The 19,954-nt window shown below is 34.0% G+C and overlaps 2 protein-coding genes and 1 long non-coding RNA gene across 3 annotated transcripts; 2 read left to right on the top strand and 1 right to left on the bottom strand.

Annotated features, from left to right (window-relative positions):
• The first annotated feature begins 2,260 nt into the window (after window positions 1–2,260).
• On the top strand, window positions 2,261–3,074 carry LOC132040877 (uncharacterized). The gene is made up of 2 exons (XR_009410807.1): window positions 2,261–2,364; window positions 2,770–3,074. It is a non-coding gene; the product is annotated as an uncharacterized LOC132040877 (long non-coding RNA).
• A 1,346-nt stretch (window positions 3,075–4,420) lies between these two features.
• Window positions 4,421–4,972, top strand: LOC132039181 (uncharacterized). Its single transcript, XM_059429721.1, has one exon. It carries the CDS (start codon window positions 4,421–4,423, stop codon window positions 4,970–4,972), a length of 552 nt encoding a protein of 183 aa, XP_059285704.1.
• A 7,948-nt stretch (window positions 4,973–12,920) lies between these two features.
• LOC132040110 (uncharacterized) lies at window positions 12,921–19,544 on the bottom strand. Its single transcript, XM_059430729.1, has 9 exons — window positions 19,388–19,544; window positions 16,389–16,470; window positions 15,524–15,598; window positions 15,386–15,422; window positions 15,095–15,178; window positions 14,951–15,011; window positions 14,729–14,835; window positions 14,462–14,527; window positions 12,921–13,358 (listed from the first exon to the last, which is right to left on the bottom strand). The coding sequence occupies exons 1-9, from the start codon at window positions 19,467–19,469 to the stop codon at window positions 13,263–13,265; spliced, it is 690 nt and encodes a 229-aa protein (XP_059286712.1). The 5' UTR covers window positions 19,470–19,544; the 3' UTR covers window positions 12,921–13,262.
• Window positions 19,545–19,954: the final 410 nt, after the last annotated feature.

Below are 19,954 nucleotides of genomic sequence, written 5' to 3'. Positions count from 1 at the left end.
TGTCAGGGGCGGACCTACTTTATTAGGAGAGGGGGCACGTGCCCTCGTTAACTTTGGAAAAACCTGTATATACACATGTATATACCTTGAATATCTATCATATATTTAAAAGGACCCTTCTAACATATCCGTCAGGTTAGCTCATTTGGTTAGCGTGCCCTCAGTTCCTTGATCTCGGCTGTGCTACCCAAGTTCGATTCTTGGCTGAAACATACTTTTTTTGGCATTTTCGCTTTCAGTTGACAATTGAAAAATGCATTAAAAAAAGGTGTTGTTCCAAGTTCGAACAGGCAAACTATCACATAAAAGGGGTGCGCAAACCACAGAACAAGTTTCATCCATACGTACCATTTGATTAGTATTTATATGTTAGTATACCCGGTTCCATGGGTGTTTTGATAAAATTTTAGACAAGGCACTGTTATGTGACATCTCTTCGACTAACATGCATCTGTCTTTGGTGGTGTCTCTGTCGTCTTCAAATCCTGGGTCTGCTTGTGCTTGTGGTACCTTTTCCTTATAATTGTTTATTAGTGGGCATTAAGTCAAGACTCAGCTGAGAATGTTGAGTTTATCATATGTTTTATGTTTTTGGATGAAATAGAAAAGAACGAGTGAAAAAATTTGTATGAAGAACCATATACGACTTTCCTATGTGGAGAAATTGAATCATATTTATTGTTGACGGAATACATCGACAATCCCTTAAATTTGTCAAGAATTCTACTCAAACATTCGAAACTAAGGACCAGTGGCGGATCCAGGATTCAATGGTCCTGGGTGCTCACCTTAAAATCAATAAAAAAATATTGCTTTAAGTAAGATTTGAACTCAGCTCCTCCATGGCTTGGCCTAAAGCCTACAACCTTTTAAAGTGACGAAAGTAGTGGAGGCACACTGTAGAAGCTACATATGGTCAGGGGTAAATGTTATCACCAAAAAAGCTTTGGTGGCATGGGATAAAATGTGTGGGAGGCATGAATTTGATCAACCTGCATGTGTGGAATAAAGCAGCACTTGTCAAAAGATTCTGGGATCTGGCACATAAGCAGGATAAAATGTGGATAAAGTGGGTGCACATGTTCTATATAAAAGATCAGCAGCTGGATGCCGTCACAATTCCCCAACAAGCTAGTTGGGTGTTGAACAAGATATTGGAAGCTAGAGGTAGCTGGAGTACACTACAACAACCTCTCAAAGCTGATAAAAGTGTTATTAGACAGATCTATTTGCAGCTTTTAGAGCACAAAGTAAGAGTTCCCTGGAAGTGCTTAATGTTTCAAAATGCAGCAAGGCCCAAGGCTGTGGATACACTATGGTTACAGGTGCAAGACAGGTTGCTAACCAAGGACAGATTTGTGACATGGGACACGAATATAGATCCAGTTTGCATTTTCTGCAATGGGTTCTTGGAACCATAAATCATCTGTTTGTCCGTTGCCCCTTTGCATGTTCACTATGGGCTAGGCTATTTAATTGGATAAGAAGAGCACCACCAGTGACTACTAGTTGGGATGATCACCTGAAGTGGATCATCTAGAGCAGTAAAGGGAAAACACAGGATGTACAAATTATGAAACTGGACTATGCTGAAGGTGTGCATGCTATATGGATGGACAGAAACAAGAGACAATTTGAGAAAGTGATAAAAACTGTGGAAGCAATAGCAAAGGAAGTGGCACTCACTTGCAACACCAGAGCAACCCCTGGCATTAGAAGGAGACTACAACAATGCCCTTTCTAGCTTTTAGATGTACTTGAGTTTATTTGTCCATCTGTTAAGGACTGAGCTATGTACCCTTTTGTTTGGGGATAGTTTGCTTCATATTCAGAACCCCCTCCCCTTAGCAGCTTGTTTCAGAGATTATACATGTTAGACGATAGGCTGTGATGTAGCCTAGCTGTGGTTTTGTAATGACTCACTTTGGTGATTAATGGAAAAAATAATTTAGTTACCAAAACAAAACAAAAAAACTGAAATATATATATATATATAAGGAAAGTGAAAAATGGAAGAATCTCATTAAATAGTAACAATATCTAGATAATTAAAGGGATGAAACCTCATCATATAGTAAGAAAATCCACTACCTAGATAACTAAAGAGAAAGTCATTAAATAGTAACAACATCCATAATTAAGGGGATGAAATCTCATTATATAGCAAGAAAATTCACTATCTAGATAATTAAAGAGAAAGTCATTAAATAGTAGTGAATCATTAACACTATATAAGATAAGCATGGTGTCTCATCTTTTTCATTATCAAAAATACCTTTTGAATAGATAACAAAAAGATGGAACATTCTTCGCCTTTGTTTAAAGTTGTGTTTCTTCTGGTGTTGTTTTTCATATGCAATGCAGGTACCATCTCTTTTGTTGTTAGGATTTTACTTACAAATCAAGAATGATTAGCAAAAAAAATTTGTTAAGAAGTGTCATAATTTCTAATTCATTGGCTAGAACTTCTTTTTATATGGGCTTGCGGTTCAAATCTTAATGGATAATTGTTTTTGGTAGCTATAGAGCGTTTATTCCTTAAATGAGTCTTGCTCGATGTGAATACAAATTAATAAAATCAGTAAATTCCGAATACCAGATTGTTAAACCGAAAAAAAGATCTTTTATGGATCATCTATATCAATTCCACTCTATTTAGAAGATTCTCCATGTTACGATCTTATTTACTGAACCGTCAGCTTACCGCAACTATCCTTTATTTATTTTATTCTTACTTCTATTTTTTCTTTTTCTTTTTGGGTATGACAGAGGCAGCAATTTGTCAAGATTTAAGCAAGACATTCAAGGGACCATGTGTAGAACCGCCACCTGCTGAAAAGTGTACGGCTGCTTGCAAAAATGAGGGTTATCAATATGGAACGTGCGATAAAAGCCAATGCTATTGCGTAAAGCCATGTCCTCCTAGTTATAAACTCTCATAAATCAATATTTGTTTTTCTTACTTTTCAATATTATTAAATATTTATGAGGCTTAACTAAACAGACCCACTTAGCCTCTGACCTAATGTATCCTTTGATGAGCAATTATGGAATACTATTGGGAATTTTGATACTATGTTCATCCTCTTTTTGTTACACCATTGTGGTGTCCGGGTCAATTTTCGCGTATCTCGCCCAATTTTAGTAGCTTTGATTTTATTCTACCTCTGTATCTTTCTCAATTTTGTTTCCAAAGAAAGAAGGAAGAAAAGTGTGCATGATCGCGACTACTTATGGAACCCCTCGTGTTTGAGTACTATCGATAGCAACAACCGTGACTTAGATGCATAGACTTAATTTAGTATTATAATTTAATAAGTTACTTTGATTACTGTATCACAAAATTGGTAATAGCTCTACACATTTAGGATTGCTTATTAAAACTATTATGTCATCATACATATTATTAGCTTAAGTTTCTTGCTTTTCCAATTAAATCACAAAAAAAAAAAAAAAAAAAAAAAAAAATTAATTTAGTCCGGTCAAGTCTGAGCATCCGAGCCGTCAAAGGGGAACATAAATCAAGAACAATATCTTAGTTAGGTAACATATGAATATATTACATGTTGTTAAACTACATTTTGGTCTCCCATTCTCTTTCCAGCAAAAGTAGGAATTGTGGGTGATCGGCCCAAACGTTAAAAAACTTGAAAGGCACTTTAATGTTCTGATTACCAATTTGCATTGACGAAATCATGGGGCATGATCTGAAATAAACAGCTCTCCATACATTGTAACAACTTTTCCCATTTGCATTTTCCCAAGGCTCTGTCTATTCAAGAAATCTATGATGGATTGTGTGCTATAGGGGAATACAAAGTCCCGGGGGTGGATGGTTATAATGCATTGTTTTTCAATAAGGGATGGAAAGTAATCAAAAAAGAAGTCTATGAAGCTGTCAAAGATTTCTTCAACAGGGGTATGACCTATAAAGCAATTAATTGTACTACTATCGCTCTGATTCCTAAGGTGCCTAGTCCAGATACAATAAAGGAGTTTCGACCTATAGCTTGTTGCACAATATTGTACAAAATGATAGCTAAAGTACTAGCTTCCAAAATCCAAAAAATTATAGCTTCTATTATTACCAATACTTAAGCAGGATTTATTCTGAGTAGAAGGATCTCTGATAATGTGATATTAGTTCATGAATTGGTGAAAACTTATCCAAGAAAAAATGTGTCTCCCAGGTGTATGATAAAAGTGGATCTCCAAAAAGCTACGACTCTGTTGAGTGGATTTATATTGAGCAAGCGATGAAAGGTTTGGGGTTCCCAGCAAGGTTTGTCTATTGGGTTATGGAATGTGTAAAATAGAGAGTTAGTTCATTGTGATAAACGGAGTTACAAATGAACCTTTTCAGGCTGCAAGAGGGTTGAGTCAGGGTGACCCAATGTCCCCGTTTCACTTTGCAATTGCGATGGAGTATCTTAGCAGACACCTAATTGATCCCAGTTCAAAGAAAGAATTTAAACATCACCCAAAATGTTCAAAGCTGAAAATTACACATCTCAGTTTTGCGGATGATTTACTTCTTTTTTCTAGAGGTGATCCTAAAGCAGTGGGGCTTATACATGATAGATTTGTACTCTTCACCAAAACTTCAGGGCTTCAAGCTAAAATGGCAAAGAGTGGTGCTTATTTTGGAGGTGTAGATACTTCTATCAGGACAATAATCTTGCAACAGTTAGGTTATTCTCAGGGTGATCTACCGTTTAGATATTTGGGGATTCCATTGGCATCCAAGCAACTATCTCTAGTTCAATGGCAACCTTTAATTGAAAAGATTGTTTCAAAGTTTTCCTCTTGGACAGCCAAAACTTTATCTAATGCAGGTAGGGCACAACTTGTAAAAACGGTGTTGTTTGGAGTTCAATCATCGTTTGGGCTCAAATTTTTATGCTACCAGCTAAGGTGCTTAAAACCATTGAAGCCTACTGTTGAAGTTGTAGCTGGTCCGGGGCTAATGTGATCACTAAAAAAGCCCTGATGTCATGGGAAAGAATGTGTCTACAACTGGCTGCTGGGGGATTCAAGCTCACTAATCTCAAACTCTGGAATAAGGCTGCCATTGCTAAAGTCTGCGTGAATTTGGAGCATAAAGAAGACAAATTGTGGATACAATGGATACACTCTTACTACATCAAGGGACGACAAGTGAATGACATTCCTATACCACAACAATCAAGTTGGATGGTGAGGAAAATAATCGAATCCGTAGGTGCTTGAGTCGGATCAAGGCATACCAAAGGGAGCTAGGAGCTGGATTAGACATATTTATTTACAGCTGCTTGGGGTGCTTCAAAGGGTGGAATGGAGTTTCCTTCTAGTCGCTAACGAAGCACGACCAAAGGCCATCTTCACCCTTTGGGTGTTACTACATGGAAACTTAAATACTGCTGAGAAGGTGCTCAAATAGGGATGCAATGTCAATCCCACATGTGTGATGTGCCAACAACAAGATGAATCCAAGGAGCACTTGTTTTGGGATTATCCTTATGCTGGCAGATTATGGGACAGACTTATGAGATGAACTCAGAACAAGGATACACGATAGAGTGACTGGGATCAACATCAACGTCTTTGCTACAAAATGCCAAAAGAAGAAGACCCCAAGCCAGACTTCTTAGGATGGTCTATGCAGAATTCAACTATGCTATTTAGAATGAAATGAATACGAGAATTTTTGAGGTACAAGAATGAAATGTAAAGAGCCTAGCGAGAGAAATTGCATGTATCTGTAATATTCGAGCAACAGTAGGGGTGAGGGTCGTATTAGAAAATCTTTATTTTGTGAGGGTTGTATTAGAAAATCTTTATTTTTAGATACATAGTCTAAGGAGGATGTCAACAAATTTGAAGTCATTTGGCGGAGATTTGGTTAGACTTGTTGGAAATAGTCTAAGGAGGTTATCTACAAAACTCGAAGTCATTTGGTGGAGAGTTGGACTGGTTTTGAACAAGACTTGCAATTGAAAATAGTAGAGAAATAGAAAATCCTCTCTGTAGCTAGTGACGTGTTTTAACTTTTATTCAAGGGGTTGCTCAAGTGGTAAACACCCTCCAACTCGAATCCTAAGGTTGTGGATTTGAGTGTCACTGATAAGTTGTGGATTTTAGGCTTTTTACATCCACTACTTATGCTTTTTTAGGAGTCTTTTCAGTATTTTTCTATATTTCTATTAGGTTGTTGTGGGTTTTGTGAGTCAAGGACCCAAAGGAACAAAATGGCATAAAAAGAAGGAAAATAGCTGAATATGAGATCATTATGCGGCACCGCAAGTGTGAGTTACGGCCACATACTAAGGACAAAGAATTTCCAGAGAGGTTGTCAAAATGCAGCAGTATGCAACGTGTATGGGGTACCACAAACTCAGTTATGCGGTCACATATTCCACCTCGGAAAAACCAGTGAGTGGAGCAAAATGCTCAAGTTTGCGAAGAACATGCGGCACCGCAAACTCAACTTGCGACCGCATGATGAAGTTCCACAAACGGAGGATGTGGCCAGTATGCGGTCGCATACTCCTGTTGCGACGGCATACTCAGTCTCCAAGTCGTCATTTAATGCCAAATGTGTACTTTTCGTCCCCCTTCTATGAATACTAGTTCTAGGTTTTTGTGAACATTCATTGAATATTCCTTAGACAAAGTTTACTGTGTATTTTAGCATAGAGAGCATTGAATATTGGCTGTTGTGGCTATAAGAAGAATCTTTCACTTTTTGTCATCTTCTTTCATTAATCATTGTAAGCTTTATGAATATTCTCTTTACTATTGTTTTGTATTTAATGAAGATGAGTAGCTAAACCATTTAACTAAGATTGTGGGACCAAATGTGTTAGTTATGGGATTAGGTTTCATATTCAAACTCTATTTTATATGTTAAAGATGTTTTCTATTAACTCTTCAAGCTTTAATGTCTTTTAATGGTTGCAAAGATTATTTGTGCGAAAATACTCACACTTTGCTTGGAAAAGAGAGTGTAAGTTAGGAAAAGAGTTAATAGCAATAATTTGGGGTTTTTACCCCATCTAATAGCTTGAGCTAGGAATAAGAAAGCTATTTGAGACTAAATGGGTGTTCTCATGTGTAACGTTCTCAGGCTTAGAAAAGCTTAGTGATGAAATTTACTAATATGGTTGGAAGACATTTAATAAGAATTTAGTAACCCATGGTCTATTACATCTACCCATATAAATAAGTTGATTTGATACCCAAGCGCATTACTTTCCATTAGAACCACAACCTTAGTCCATTTTACAAATAGTTACATTTTATAACAACAAAGCATAGAATTAATGATCAACCTCAAAACCAATCATTATTAAATGGGAATTTTACACTGTATGCCAATTATGGCAAAATATTTGCCCGTTTTAGCCCATCTTTTTTTAATTACCCGCCATAGCCATTTTTTTTCCTCTTCGCTTTTTTACTAGTCTTATACATTAGTATACACTTTTATACAAGGTTTATACATTGTCTACAGTAGATATAGAAAGTTATATATTGTTGTATAATATTGTATACCGCCTTATCCATTATTATACACTTTTATACAAGGTGTATACATTGTCTACGTAGGTGTATACATTATCTACAGTAGGTGTATAAAGTTGTATATTGTTGTATAAAGGTGAATATTCTAGTTGGGCCATGAAATGTTGGGTTGTAGGTTTGTAATTTAAAATATGGGCTATGAATATGTAATTTTGACCCATAAATTGTTTATAAGTGAAATTTTCCCTAATTATATTCCCCTTTCCCTTGAAATATAGACTAATAGTCGAGCGTTATACTTAGCAAGTATATTTCTTTATTGTATTTTTACGTGGGATTCGACCCCTACCTTATCGGGTTCTATATTTGACAAGACCGCTTACTCCTACTATTAAAGGTGTAATTTGGGCGTATCAGTCACCAAGGGGAGCAAAAATGGGGAGTTTTTGGGGAGTGGTAAAAAAAAAAAAAAAAAAAAAAAAAAAAAAAAAAAACTAAAAATCTGGCTATGTTGGTGCAAAGTGTTGCATTATGCGCTACATTTTTTGAGGGGCAACATAAAAAAAGTAAAAACGGAAGAACTGGGGTACCCAATATAAACTAGAGAATGTAAAAAATTGCTTCACCTTATGTCGATTTCAACAATATCCAGAAATAGGGATGAAATCTCATTAAATAGTAACAATATCTAGATAATTAAAGGGATAAAATCTCAGTAAACCTTTTCTCTCAATTTACGTGGTAGTGTTCGATTTTTAAGAGTCAAATCTTTAATTTTGAAGGTGAATTCGGACATATGTTTAAGTTTTTTAAAAATAAAATTTGCATATTTAAAAAACTACATAAAAAGTACTAAAATTTACAATAGTTAACATCAAAATACCATGTCTACAATTTGAAGTCATTTGAATTTGGTTAGACTTTTTGGAAATCAAAAAAGTAAAATTTACTTGGCATAGCTTACATTATTACCTATTTATGGAACATAACTAAACTTTACAATAATTATATTTAATAGCTAAAATATAACATATTTACTTCCTATAGCTACCACTCATCTGATAACTTGCCACACACCTAAATTTAAGCAAAAAAAAAATGTCTCTCTCTCCTATCCCCCTAAATACATGTCATTATGCCCAATATTCCTTAATTTCCTCCAATTTTAAATCAGTTTTATAATAGTTCAACTTCCTTGTTTATCTCTAATTAACTACTCATTAATTTCACTCATAATTCAAATCTAAATCCCAAAAAAAAGTAAGATTCTATTCGATATTTTACGTTTCACCGTGTATTTAACTTATATTTTCATTTTTTTTTTTTTCCACTTTGGATTGATATTTTAATAGTTGTTTTTCATATATATTTTGTCTATATTTTTAATTATATTTTGATTATTATGTTCAATATTACTTATTCTGGTTTCTGTTAACTATATTTCAGATATATTTTTCATATATTTTGACTATATTTAGAAAATTTTCAGAAAAAAAAATTGCAGTGAAAACGTTGTTACCTCAATTATGACTATATTTTAATTGTATTTTTGATTATTAAGTTCAATATTACTTATGTCATAATTTCTAATGCATTGACTATATTTCGGATATATTTTGACTATATTTTTCAAAATTTCAGAAAAATCAAAAAAATAAAAAAGTTGCAGTGAAGATGTTGTTACCTCAACTATGAACTCAACTTGAATTCGATATTTCAACAGATGAATTCAAATATATATATTCGTCGTTTAAAACGAGCTCTTTTCATTGGTTTGAAATTGTTAATTTTCAAAGTTTTTTGATGAACTAGTTTTTGAACTATTTTTTTTTTTTTTTTGGGGTTAAAAATATGAATGTACTTTTTGAATTCAAATTTTTTTGAATTTATTAGCTGTTTGAATGAGATATGAGATCAGATATGGAATGGGAGGATATTTGCGTGAATCAGGGAACATTAAAAACTGATTTTAATTTAAATTGAAATAGATTTTGTTTTCATAAATATATAGACTTTAAATAGCTTTTAGCCTCTGTATTTCCGTTATATTTATCCTATATTTAAGTCGACGCATCTACTTTTGCTAAATATAGGTCCTCTAGCTACGAATTGTAAATGTAGAACTTTATAGTATATAATTTTGTTAGAAGGGTAATGAAGGAAAAAGTTTGTGAAAATTTTACGATAAAAAAATTGCACGATTTTCCCTTTAAATGGGCTGGTCTTTAATTTTTATCCTTCAATGGTTGGTCTTTATTTTTGGCTTTAAAATCGAACTCTCTCGTGTAGGAGTTCGGGAAGGCATGTCGAATAATATAATACTATACTAAAATAACCCTCTAAGTGAAATTTTATGATGCGAAAATATAACTTATGCTCCTCAAAAAGGTTACTTATTATAAGGGAAAAAAATTAAAGACCAACACAAATTAGGACGTAAGTGCCAATGACCCATTGGAAATAGTCTAAGTAGGTTGACTATAAAATTTTTAGTGAGCGACGTGTTACAAACTTTTATAGAAGGTCGACATTATGTATATATGTCTATAAATATTATATAGTAATGTATAAAGGTGTATAAATATTCACAACAAATATTAGATATGCGGATATAGCTGAAATTATAGCTATGTGAGTGCAAAGTGTTGCATTAGGCTGTATACTTTTTTGTTTTTTTTTCGAAAGGAAAGTGAAAAATGGAAGAATCTCATTATATAGTAACAATATCTAGATAATTAAATGGAAGAAATCTCATTATATAGTAAGAAAATCAACTATCTAGATAACTAAAGAGAAATTCATTAAATAGTAACAATATCCACAATTAAAGGGGTGAAATCTCATTATATAGTAAGAAAATTCACTATCTAGATAATTAAAGAGAAAGTCATTAAATCGTAGTGAATCATTAACACTATATAAGATGAGCATGGTGTCTCATCCTTTTCATTATCAAAAATACTTTTTGAATATATAACAAAAAAGATGGAACATTCATCACCTTTATTTAAAGTTGTCTTTCTTCTGGTGCTGTTTTTCATAGGCAATTCAGGTGCCATCTCTTTCATGTTAGGCTTTTACTTATAAATCAAGAATGATAAGCAAAAAAAAAATCTGCTAAGAAGTGTCATAATTTCTAATGCATTGGCAAGACTTAGGGCACCACTAATTTATTTATTTTGTATTTCCTTCTTAAAACAATCACTAAATCAACTATATCAGAAATCAAAACTAGTTGATATTAGTTATGAACATAGTTATGAACATAGCATCACGGGATATGGTGGAATGCATGAAATCGCTCAAATCTCTCTGTCCTTAATTAAAGATCTCATGAGATGCGAATATAAATTAGTCAAATCAATAAATTCTGAATACCAGATTGTTAAATCAAAAAAAAGATCTTTTATGAATCATCTATATCAATTCCACTCTATTTAGAAGATTCTCCATGTTACGATCTTATTTACTGAACCATCAGTTTACTGCAACTACCCTTTATTTATTTTATTTTATTCTTACTTCTATTTTTGCTTTTGCTTTTTGGGTATGACAGAGCCGATCGTTAATTTGTCAAGATTTAAGCAAGACATTCAAGGTTCTATATAAAATGTAGAACCGCCACCATTAATCGAAAAGTGTAAAAACACACTAAGTGTTGCAAAAATGAGGGTTATCAATATGGAACGTGCGATAAAAGCCAATGCTATTGCGTAAAGCCATGTCCTCCTAGTTATAAACTCTCATAAATCAATATTTGTTTTTCTTACTTTTTAATATTATTAAATATTTATGAGGCTTAACTAAATAGACCTACTTAGCCTCTGACCTAATGTATCCTTTGATGATCAATTATGGAATATTATTGGGAATTTTGATACAATGTTCAACCTCCTTTTGTTACACAAATGTGGTGTCCAGATCAGTTTTCGCGTATCTCAACTAACTTTACTAACTTTGACTATATTCTACCTCTTTATCATTATGATAATTTTGTTTCGAAGAATGAAGGAAAAAGGTGTGCATAATCTCAACTACATATATATGGGGACCCTCGTCTTTGAGTACAACTGATAGCAACAGCCCAGATATAGATGGATAGACTGAATCAGGGGTCTAAACTCTTGAATAGATTGCTCATAGAAAGGAGCTTGCTCCGAGATTTGACTCTCTCCGTGTAGGAGTTCAGGAAGGCATGTCGAATAATATAATACTATACTAAAAGTGGGAACCCTCTAAGTGTAAAATTAGATTACCAAAATGCTCATAAAATATTGAATAACATTATTATATATCCTTTAAACTCAATTACATTCTTATAATAAAAGGCGAGTAATGTAAATAGAAAAAAGAATACAAAATAGTAAATATACCACTTTGGATACAAGAAAGTGGATATCGTTGTATTAACCCAAATTAATTAATTCTTAGTGATGCTTAGAGTTTGCAATAGTGAAAGATAGATCTCTAAACACACTGGCCTGCTTGATTAAAAAGAGTAGCAAATGAAAACAATCAGGCATGTCTATTTAAAAAGAGTAGTAAATGAAAACAATCAGGCATGTCTATTTAAAAAGAGTTGAAAATCATAGTTAAGTTTATTATCTATGCAATTTATCGTATTGTTTATTTTTTTCCAAGACAGACCAAGGAAATTTCTAAGCCAATTTCCTTGTTCTATTCCGATTATTTAATTTTACACATCACACCATGTAGTTGCTAGCTCATAAAACTAATGGAAAGAAATAAAATTAATCAGCGGAAAGAAATCTTCATGCAGGGAAGCACACAACAATGTGAAAATAATCGCAAAATATGTTAATACTGCATAAATCAAAATTGGCATAATTATAGATCATCATGTGACTAGTTAACTATTTGATAGTTTATGGTTATTCAAAATTGTGTACTAAATGAACCGGAATACACGTGACCAAAACTAGCATACATAAAAAAGGACAACTCAATTTTTGCTCATGTCAGTGGAGGTTACCAATAGCATCCTTGACTCTTTTTTGATAACCAAGAAACTCTCCTGACACACAATTCAAAACTCGATGAATTATTAGCTCATCCCACATTACTTCACTTATTTATCAGTTTTTTCTTCAAACCCCTGACATGCGCACTAACCCACACATACCACTACGCTCTTATCACTAGACCAAAACCCTGAATGCCTTGAATCTATGAAGACTAATTGATTTTGAGGAATTGTGCATGAGAGAAGGTTAATGGACCTTATCTCAACCCAATCTCATCACTAAGACTAGCAATAGAAAAGGAGATTAGTGAGGAGGGGATGAAGCTATAGCCTCATACAAAGGGTTAACATAGTTTAAGTCCACATGTGCTGAATTTAAAATATTGGAAGATTTTCTCTCAGAAGCAAAGAGTAACAGATAAACCCCCGTCGGTTTCACTAAAGATGCTGTTTTTTTTTTTACTCCATTCACATGTATGACTACCATAAAGGATATCCCCCTTTATGGTATAAGTATCCTAAAAAACAGATGTAGCATACATTTCGTTTGTAACTTGTACGAAGAAAACAAAAAACCAAAAATCGAAATCAGGAAAAACTTGGTATATTCCCCTTGAGAAAAATGTGTCAACCCCTCCTCAGGCATGCAGTTCGGTAGTAGAAAGAAAACCAACTTCACACTGAATGGTGCAGCTGGTCATGAATCGTGCCAGCAAAAATAGCGCGCCCACTTCAAATTCGTTAGCATTTACGAAGAACTCATATCACACACAGATCAATTTTGCTTTTCTTTCATCCACTCAACAAAATTATCCAAAATTACAGGCCATGCTTGGTCGGTATCGTAGTTTTCAAGGTCTGGAAAGCTAATCTGCAAAAGATTGATAATGACAGCCACCAAAAGAAAGACCAGTGGTTAGATTCATGACAAAATTCAAAGATTACTTAAGAAGCCAATTAGTTAGTGTTTTCCCAAGGCACAAATAGAATGTAATGGAGCCAAAAATTGAGTGAAGGGGTTCAATAAAATGTAAAAATGCCGTAACCAAGATATGAACCTATGTCAAGGAGCTTCAATAGTTTATATAAACATATATACAAGAAAATTATTATTTCTACCCTTTTTCCACAGTGCAATTTTCCGGCTAAGGGGATTCAATGGAACCCCCTTCACCAAGAGGTACCGCTACCGGTGCTCCCGTATGTGTCTGACCATAGTGCAAAAAATTGTTGATAGAAACAAAAGAAGAAGGATCCAGAAAGGTAAATGAAGTCTTTATTTCCGCTAAATTAGCTTGTGTAGGCGAGAAGCGGGCAATATAGAATAAAATTATTTGTATGGTCCTTAATGTTTGGGATAAGTTGGAATTTCGTCCTATTCCTCTAATTACATAGTTTGAGATTGGTGTTTACACAGTGCCTTGGCCCGTTGTAGGCCAAATCAACAGTGCCTTAGGTCATAGGCAGCCAAAACAAATTGCAATTCTGGTGAAACATAAACTACAATTTGATAGAGCCTAAGTGCAAAACTGGAAGAAGAATGTCATAATGAGTACTGATTAAAAAAAAAGGGTAGAGAGTCCGACAAAAATGAAAATAGGAAAAGAGAGGAAGACATGGAGCATCCTTTAACCAAATTGAAAAAACACACACAAACAGAGACAGAGAGAAAAAAAATAACATCACACTTCGGAAAATATTAAGGGCCACAAACGGGCCCGGTTATGAAAAAGCATAACCAGCACAACTACAAGCCTAACTGGCATTTTTATCTGTTGTCATTGAAGAAAACAACCAGAGCATCAAAGTAAGCTAGAAGGAACTATACAACAACAACAACTATGCCTCAGTTCAAAGAAGTTGGCGTGGGCTATATGAGCTCTCATTAACCATATTTCCTCATTTTTAAATTTATCTCAGGTCAACAAAAATTTCCTTCTAAGCTAGAAGGAACTATACAGCAAAATAGTTTACCTCTTGGCAAAATCGTAGAAAATTTGTCCATTGATCCATGTTGATAACCTTATAATCAGTTTGATTCTAGTATGAAGGAAAAGACAGAGAATCAGTGCTGTCAAATAAAATAAGAATTCAAAATTAAAGACTAGTTTTCCTAAAAATATAAAAGCCTAAGCACTAGGGTCCTTCAGGCAATTATATGAAGAGTTAAGCCACTGAACCTAGGCCTTTTTCATTATCTGTGGCATAAACTATACATATTCAGAACATATAAGTGAGTACCTTGAGAAACTCACTAAATGAGTCAACCTGAGCCCGGAATTGGGGCCCCAGAACAAGATCAATCAGTAGACAAATGCTCTCGATGTCCACACACTTCTGCTTATCCTCTGAGAAAGACAAACTAGGCAAATGTTAGTAATGGATTAGCTTTTAATGTGGCATAGCATTGAATAAAATATGAAACCTACTAGGCTACATGTTTGTCTCTCAAGAGAAATTTACCGGTAAGGCAGTAACGAAAAGCGTAGGAATAGAAGTCCTCAAAATTTTCAGGCATCATGACCTGAATATGCAAATAATCATTAGAATCTTGCAAGGCTGCAAGCATCCCACCTAAGTTACTAATGAGAGCTGACAACAACATACCTCTGCTTCCAATTTTGGCAGGGCTTTTTTCAATTTGTTAACAGTATCAACCTGGAGATCTTTTAAGCCTCTCCGCCATTCATCCTGACAATTGGAAAAGATATTCCCGACACACAGAGGCCCTAGATTAGTCACTCAGGAAGAATAAGCAAATTATAGACAATCGAAAAAGGACCAAACGCTGGACAATTCCAACGATACAGCATCCGTATGAATACATAACGAAAAGGAAACACATTGAAATGGTTTATACTCAAAAGGAAGCTGAAAAACTAAATAGCAGTATCTGACCTGAGTAAAATATCCCTGCTTTTCAGCTTTCATTTTCCTGATCCATGTGAATAGTAAGAGTAATATATTACAGACACACAATATTTCGTCAAATAAATTATTGATCACGGAGCCACATATTGGCAGCAAATGGCTTACCAAGCGAGCATCAAAATTCTGACATTTGTATGATCAACTCCAAGATCCGAGCATAGTGCCTCAATCCCCTCTGGACTGTATGAACAAAAATAAACAGAAACTCAATGAAGATTCCAAAATCCTTTACTTTTAAATGATTAATTAAGAGATAGTGATGACACAATCTATACCTCTGATACCATAGTTTCATCAATTGTTATCACATCTCAGATCAATGCTAGGTTTAAAGAATTAAAACTCTAAGATTATACTGACACTTCAATAGAAGGAAAGACCTACATGACACAACAACAACAACATACCAAGAGTAATCCCACAAGTGGGCTCTGGGGAATTACAAAAGTTTTAGCTATTGCTTCCATCAAAACAGTTCTTTTAAGCATTAGTATCAATAGCAATAGCATGGACGTAAATGGTATAGCAACTTGGTAGAAAGCTTTGTAAAATCCAAAGTATTTTATTATAGTTTTATGCTAGTATTAACCCATTAGCATGAAACAAATGGACATTCTCAGGAACCCTATAACGCACTGCCTAGCCACTTAAATATGGTGGCATTCGCTCAACTTTCCAGTAGCAGAAGAAATAAAAAACTCCTGTACAACTAACAAAGATATCTGCACAGAAGGACAATGTTTAACCATGTACTTAGAAAAGTACTTAAGACCCTGGAGATCATCATATATCCACTGTTCAGCTAGGTAAATCGTGGATCAAAACAATCAGCATAGGTGTAATTAGGTTGTTAAAGTAGAAAAGCTTGGGAAGATAACTTGTAGAATTGCTATATATATATATATATATAACCCTTAAATCACATAGTCCATGACAAGAAACACACAAACAATTGAAAAAAGGAACTCACTCGATCATGCCTAGCAACTTATTGGCATACTTCTGGAAAAGATTATCGACAGAGATGCCGAGCTTCGTTGTCTTGCCTGAAGCTGAATAGAACAATGAATTTGTCAGGAAACTATAGCTGAAGGCAAAGTAAAATATAATTGCAAGACGTTGACCGTACTAAGAAAGAAGAGAAAATAAAAATTAAAAGAAAATTACAAACATCCAGCTAGAAGAAATATCTTTCAGGGAAAGAAAAAGAATTTTAAAGTTGAATCACCACATGTTACAACATTCATGATCTTCGACATAGTTGAAAAAGTTTCATTTTAAAAAATGAGCAGAAGTTGGATAAGAACTTACATTAAGATAGAATTTATGCTTATTGCAAATAGAAGTTGAAACAAATTGAAACCAAACTCCATGGTGGGACATCCAGAACATTTATATTCAACATGTTCATACATAACGAAAGAATTTGAGACTACTTAAGCATGATAAATCTCGCTTCAAATATAGAGTTAGAACAATGATCAGAAAACAGTGTACAGAAGTACTGACAGTAAATAAATCAACTTTCCCCGCCTTAGTTTAGAAAAGGCAGTTTACTTATAGCTCATTAGCTTCTCACAACAATGGTATATTTGGATATCGTTAACCTCAAACAAGCTACAACAACTCGAACAAAAGAATATTGATCCACATTATGTCCTCGAACATTTTAATTTACCTAATTTCAAATTTTATTCAAACTAGGCATTAAGAAAATCAATGCAGGTTGAATCTTATTCTTCCTTCGGAAATTACAATCACAATATACATGGTGCACATACATATCTAAGATTAGCAAAAAATTTCAACAACCCCTTGATATAGATCAATTTCTTTTTAATGACCAGAAATCATCTGGAGCCGACCTTTGGTGTCAATTAGTTAACTAAGAATCAAATTCCAAACTGGCTGCGGCCAGCTCTATGGATCCTCTATATCCATTCACTTAATCCCAAACTAGTTGGAGTCAGCTCTATGAATCCTGTCTATTGATTCCAATCCATCCGGTCCCTTCCATTCCAAAATCCGTAAACACCCACTTGATATAAATGCAATTTAAAAATATTTAACCCCAAATCGTAAAACTTACCCGCACCCGTTAAGTGCTATGCACATTTATTTAATCTTTCATACACAAATTTATCATGTTAAGTGATATGCATTCTCAATTTAGTTTTAAGTGTTAAGGTTAAACTGCTCGATATTTGTAACACCTGGTGGGGGTAAGTATTTACCTTCCCAACTTCATCAAAAAATATTTGCCTTCCCAAACACCCACTCAAAATCAAGATAAAATCCATCTTATTAAAACAAATCTTGATATTCAAACCAGTTGGGTCGGATATCCAAATCCTCTATATCTATCCCACTCTCTCCGATATACATAAATTCCCACTTGATATCAATACAACAACAAAAAATTCGGTACCCAAATCCCCATTCGACTATCAAGAAACAAGATAAAACCCAACTCGTTAAACAAAGTTAAAAGACGCCTCAAAAAGAGCTTTCATCTTATTAAAACGAATCTTGATATTCAAACTAGATTGGTCAGCTATACGAATCCTCTATATCTGTTCCACTCTATTGGGACTCGTTTTCCATTACAGATAAATACCCACTTGATATTACTGCAACAAAAAAAAAAAAAAAAAAAATGAGTACCCAAATCCCCATTCGAGAATCAACAAACAAGATAAACCCCAACTCGTTAAACAAAATTTGAACTTCAAAGACGACCCAAAAAAGAGCTCTATCTGGACTCGTTCCATTCCACTATAGATGAATACCCACTTGATATTAATGCAACAACACAAAAATACTTATTCTTTTAAAAAAAAAAAAAAAAAGTGGTGTCAATGCTAGCTTGCGCGCACTTCGACTAAATCTAAGGGATTTGAAATTGAGACCCTGTAATTGTTTATTCACTTTATTGACCACTAAGCCAACACCCTCAGAGTGTAAATTAATTTTCCTTTTTCTTGGTACCCAAAATCCCCGAATACCCATTCAGAGAACCAAGAAACGAGATAAATCCCAACTCATTAACCAAGATCTTGAACTTCAAAAATGCCCCAAAAAGAGCTTTCATCAGTAAGAAATAAACCCCCAAAAAAAAAAAAACTTCTGATAAACAGTAGCAACAACTATTCTCATGGACCCCAACACATTAAAACAAAATTTGAACTTCAAAGACACCCCAAAAAGAACATTCATCAGTAAGAAATAAACCCCACAAAAAAAATTAACACTTGCAATGAACAGTAGCAACAACAACTAATCTCATGGATAAGATATATCACAAAGAAAACAGGGAAAAAAATTATTTAATAAATACCCACTTAATAAAAAGAAATAAACCCACGAAATTTGAACTTAAAACCTCATTGTGCAAATTAATTATTCTTTTCTTTTCTTTTTTTTATAGAAAGGGAACAGCGCTTAACCTTCAACCCTTGGGTGTAACAACATTATTAAACGCAAATCTTGAAGAGATGATTCAAACTAAAAGGCAAAATAGTTTGGTTTCGAACAAATTAATTATTCTTTTTCTTGATACCCAAATCCCCATTTGAAAATCAAGAAACAAGATAAACCCCAACTCATTATACAAAATTTGAACTTCAAAAGACACATAAAAAATAGCTTTCATCAATAAGAAATAAACCCACAAAAAAAAAAAAAAAAAAAAAAAAGAACAGTAGCAACATTATTAAACCAAATCTTGAAATTCAAACTAGTTTGGTCGGCTATATGAATCCTCTTTATCAATTCCACTACATAAAAACCCACTTTGATATTAATGCAAAAAAAAAAAAAAAAAAGTACCCAATTTCCCATTCAAGAAACAACATAAACCCCAACTCATTAAACAAAAATTGAACTTAAAAAAAGAACATTTCCAATGAACTACAAATATATATATATATATATATATATACACAAAAGAAAAAGTAAAAAAAAAATTACCAGCGTTAACAGACTCAGTTTTTGAAGATTTAGCAGAAGTGGATTTAGGTGAGTCAGATTTTCTCTTTGATGCTCGAGGCATTATTACTGCTTTGTATGATTTGAAAAAGAGAGGGGTTTGGGGACGTTTCTAACGTGTAGAGAATGTTCAATATATGGATGGAGTGGTAAGTGGGGGTGGGGGGAAAAGAGAAGGTTCCACCCACAGTATAAAAACTTACCAAAGTGGCAAAGAGTGTGAAGTTTGGTGAAAAAAGAAAATTATAAGAAGTAAAAATGTACACAAGTACAACTTGATGTGCTAAAAGTGTTTATGTGCTTTTTTATTTTTTATTTTTGGTTTACATATTCGGTGTCTAAAAGCAAAGGTAAGACTGTGCGAACACTCTATTCTTCTCAGACGCCATTTTCTGAAATTACACTCGTATGTTGTTGTTGTTTCAACATAAGTGGGGGTGGGGTGGATAGTGGGGGGAGGGGGGTCAGTTAGGCAATGTCTATTGGGATTAGGGGTGAGCATAGTTTGGGCCAACCCGATATCTGAATTTTTTGGATATATGATTTGGA

Source organism: Lycium ferocissimum, chromosome 12 (genome assembly GCF_029784015.1).
Source record: "Lycium ferocissimum isolate CSIRO_LF1 chromosome 12, AGI_CSIRO_Lferr_CH_V1, whole genome shotgun sequence".
Lineage (NCBI taxonomy): Eukaryota > Viridiplantae > Streptophyta > Magnoliopsida > Solanales > Solanaceae > Lycium > Lycium ferocissimum.
The sequence above is the reverse complement of the archived record's forward strand: the minus strand, read 5'-3'. Positions and strand labels throughout refer to the sequence as shown.

What these genes read in the sequence shown, in the direction of transcription:
- LOC132039181 (XM_059429721.1), top strand. Translation starts at nt 4,421, where the DNA reads ATGGAGTATCTTAGCAGACACCTAATTGATCCCAGTTCAAAGAAAGAA.
- LOC132040110 (XM_059430729.1), bottom strand. Translation starts at nt 19,469, where the DNA reads ATGCCTCGAGCATCAAAGAGAAAATCTGACTCACCTAAATCCACTTCT. An exon ending in AACTGAGTCTGTTAACGCTG is followed by an intron (nt 16,471 to 19,387) that starts GTAATTTTTTTT and finishes TGTTCTATTCAG; the next exon opens with CTTCAGGCAAGACAACGAAG. An exon ending in AGCAGGGATATTTTACTCAG is followed by an intron (nt 15,179 to 15,385) that starts GTCAGATACTGC and finishes TCCAATTGTCAG; the next exon opens with GATGAATGGCGGAGAGGCTT.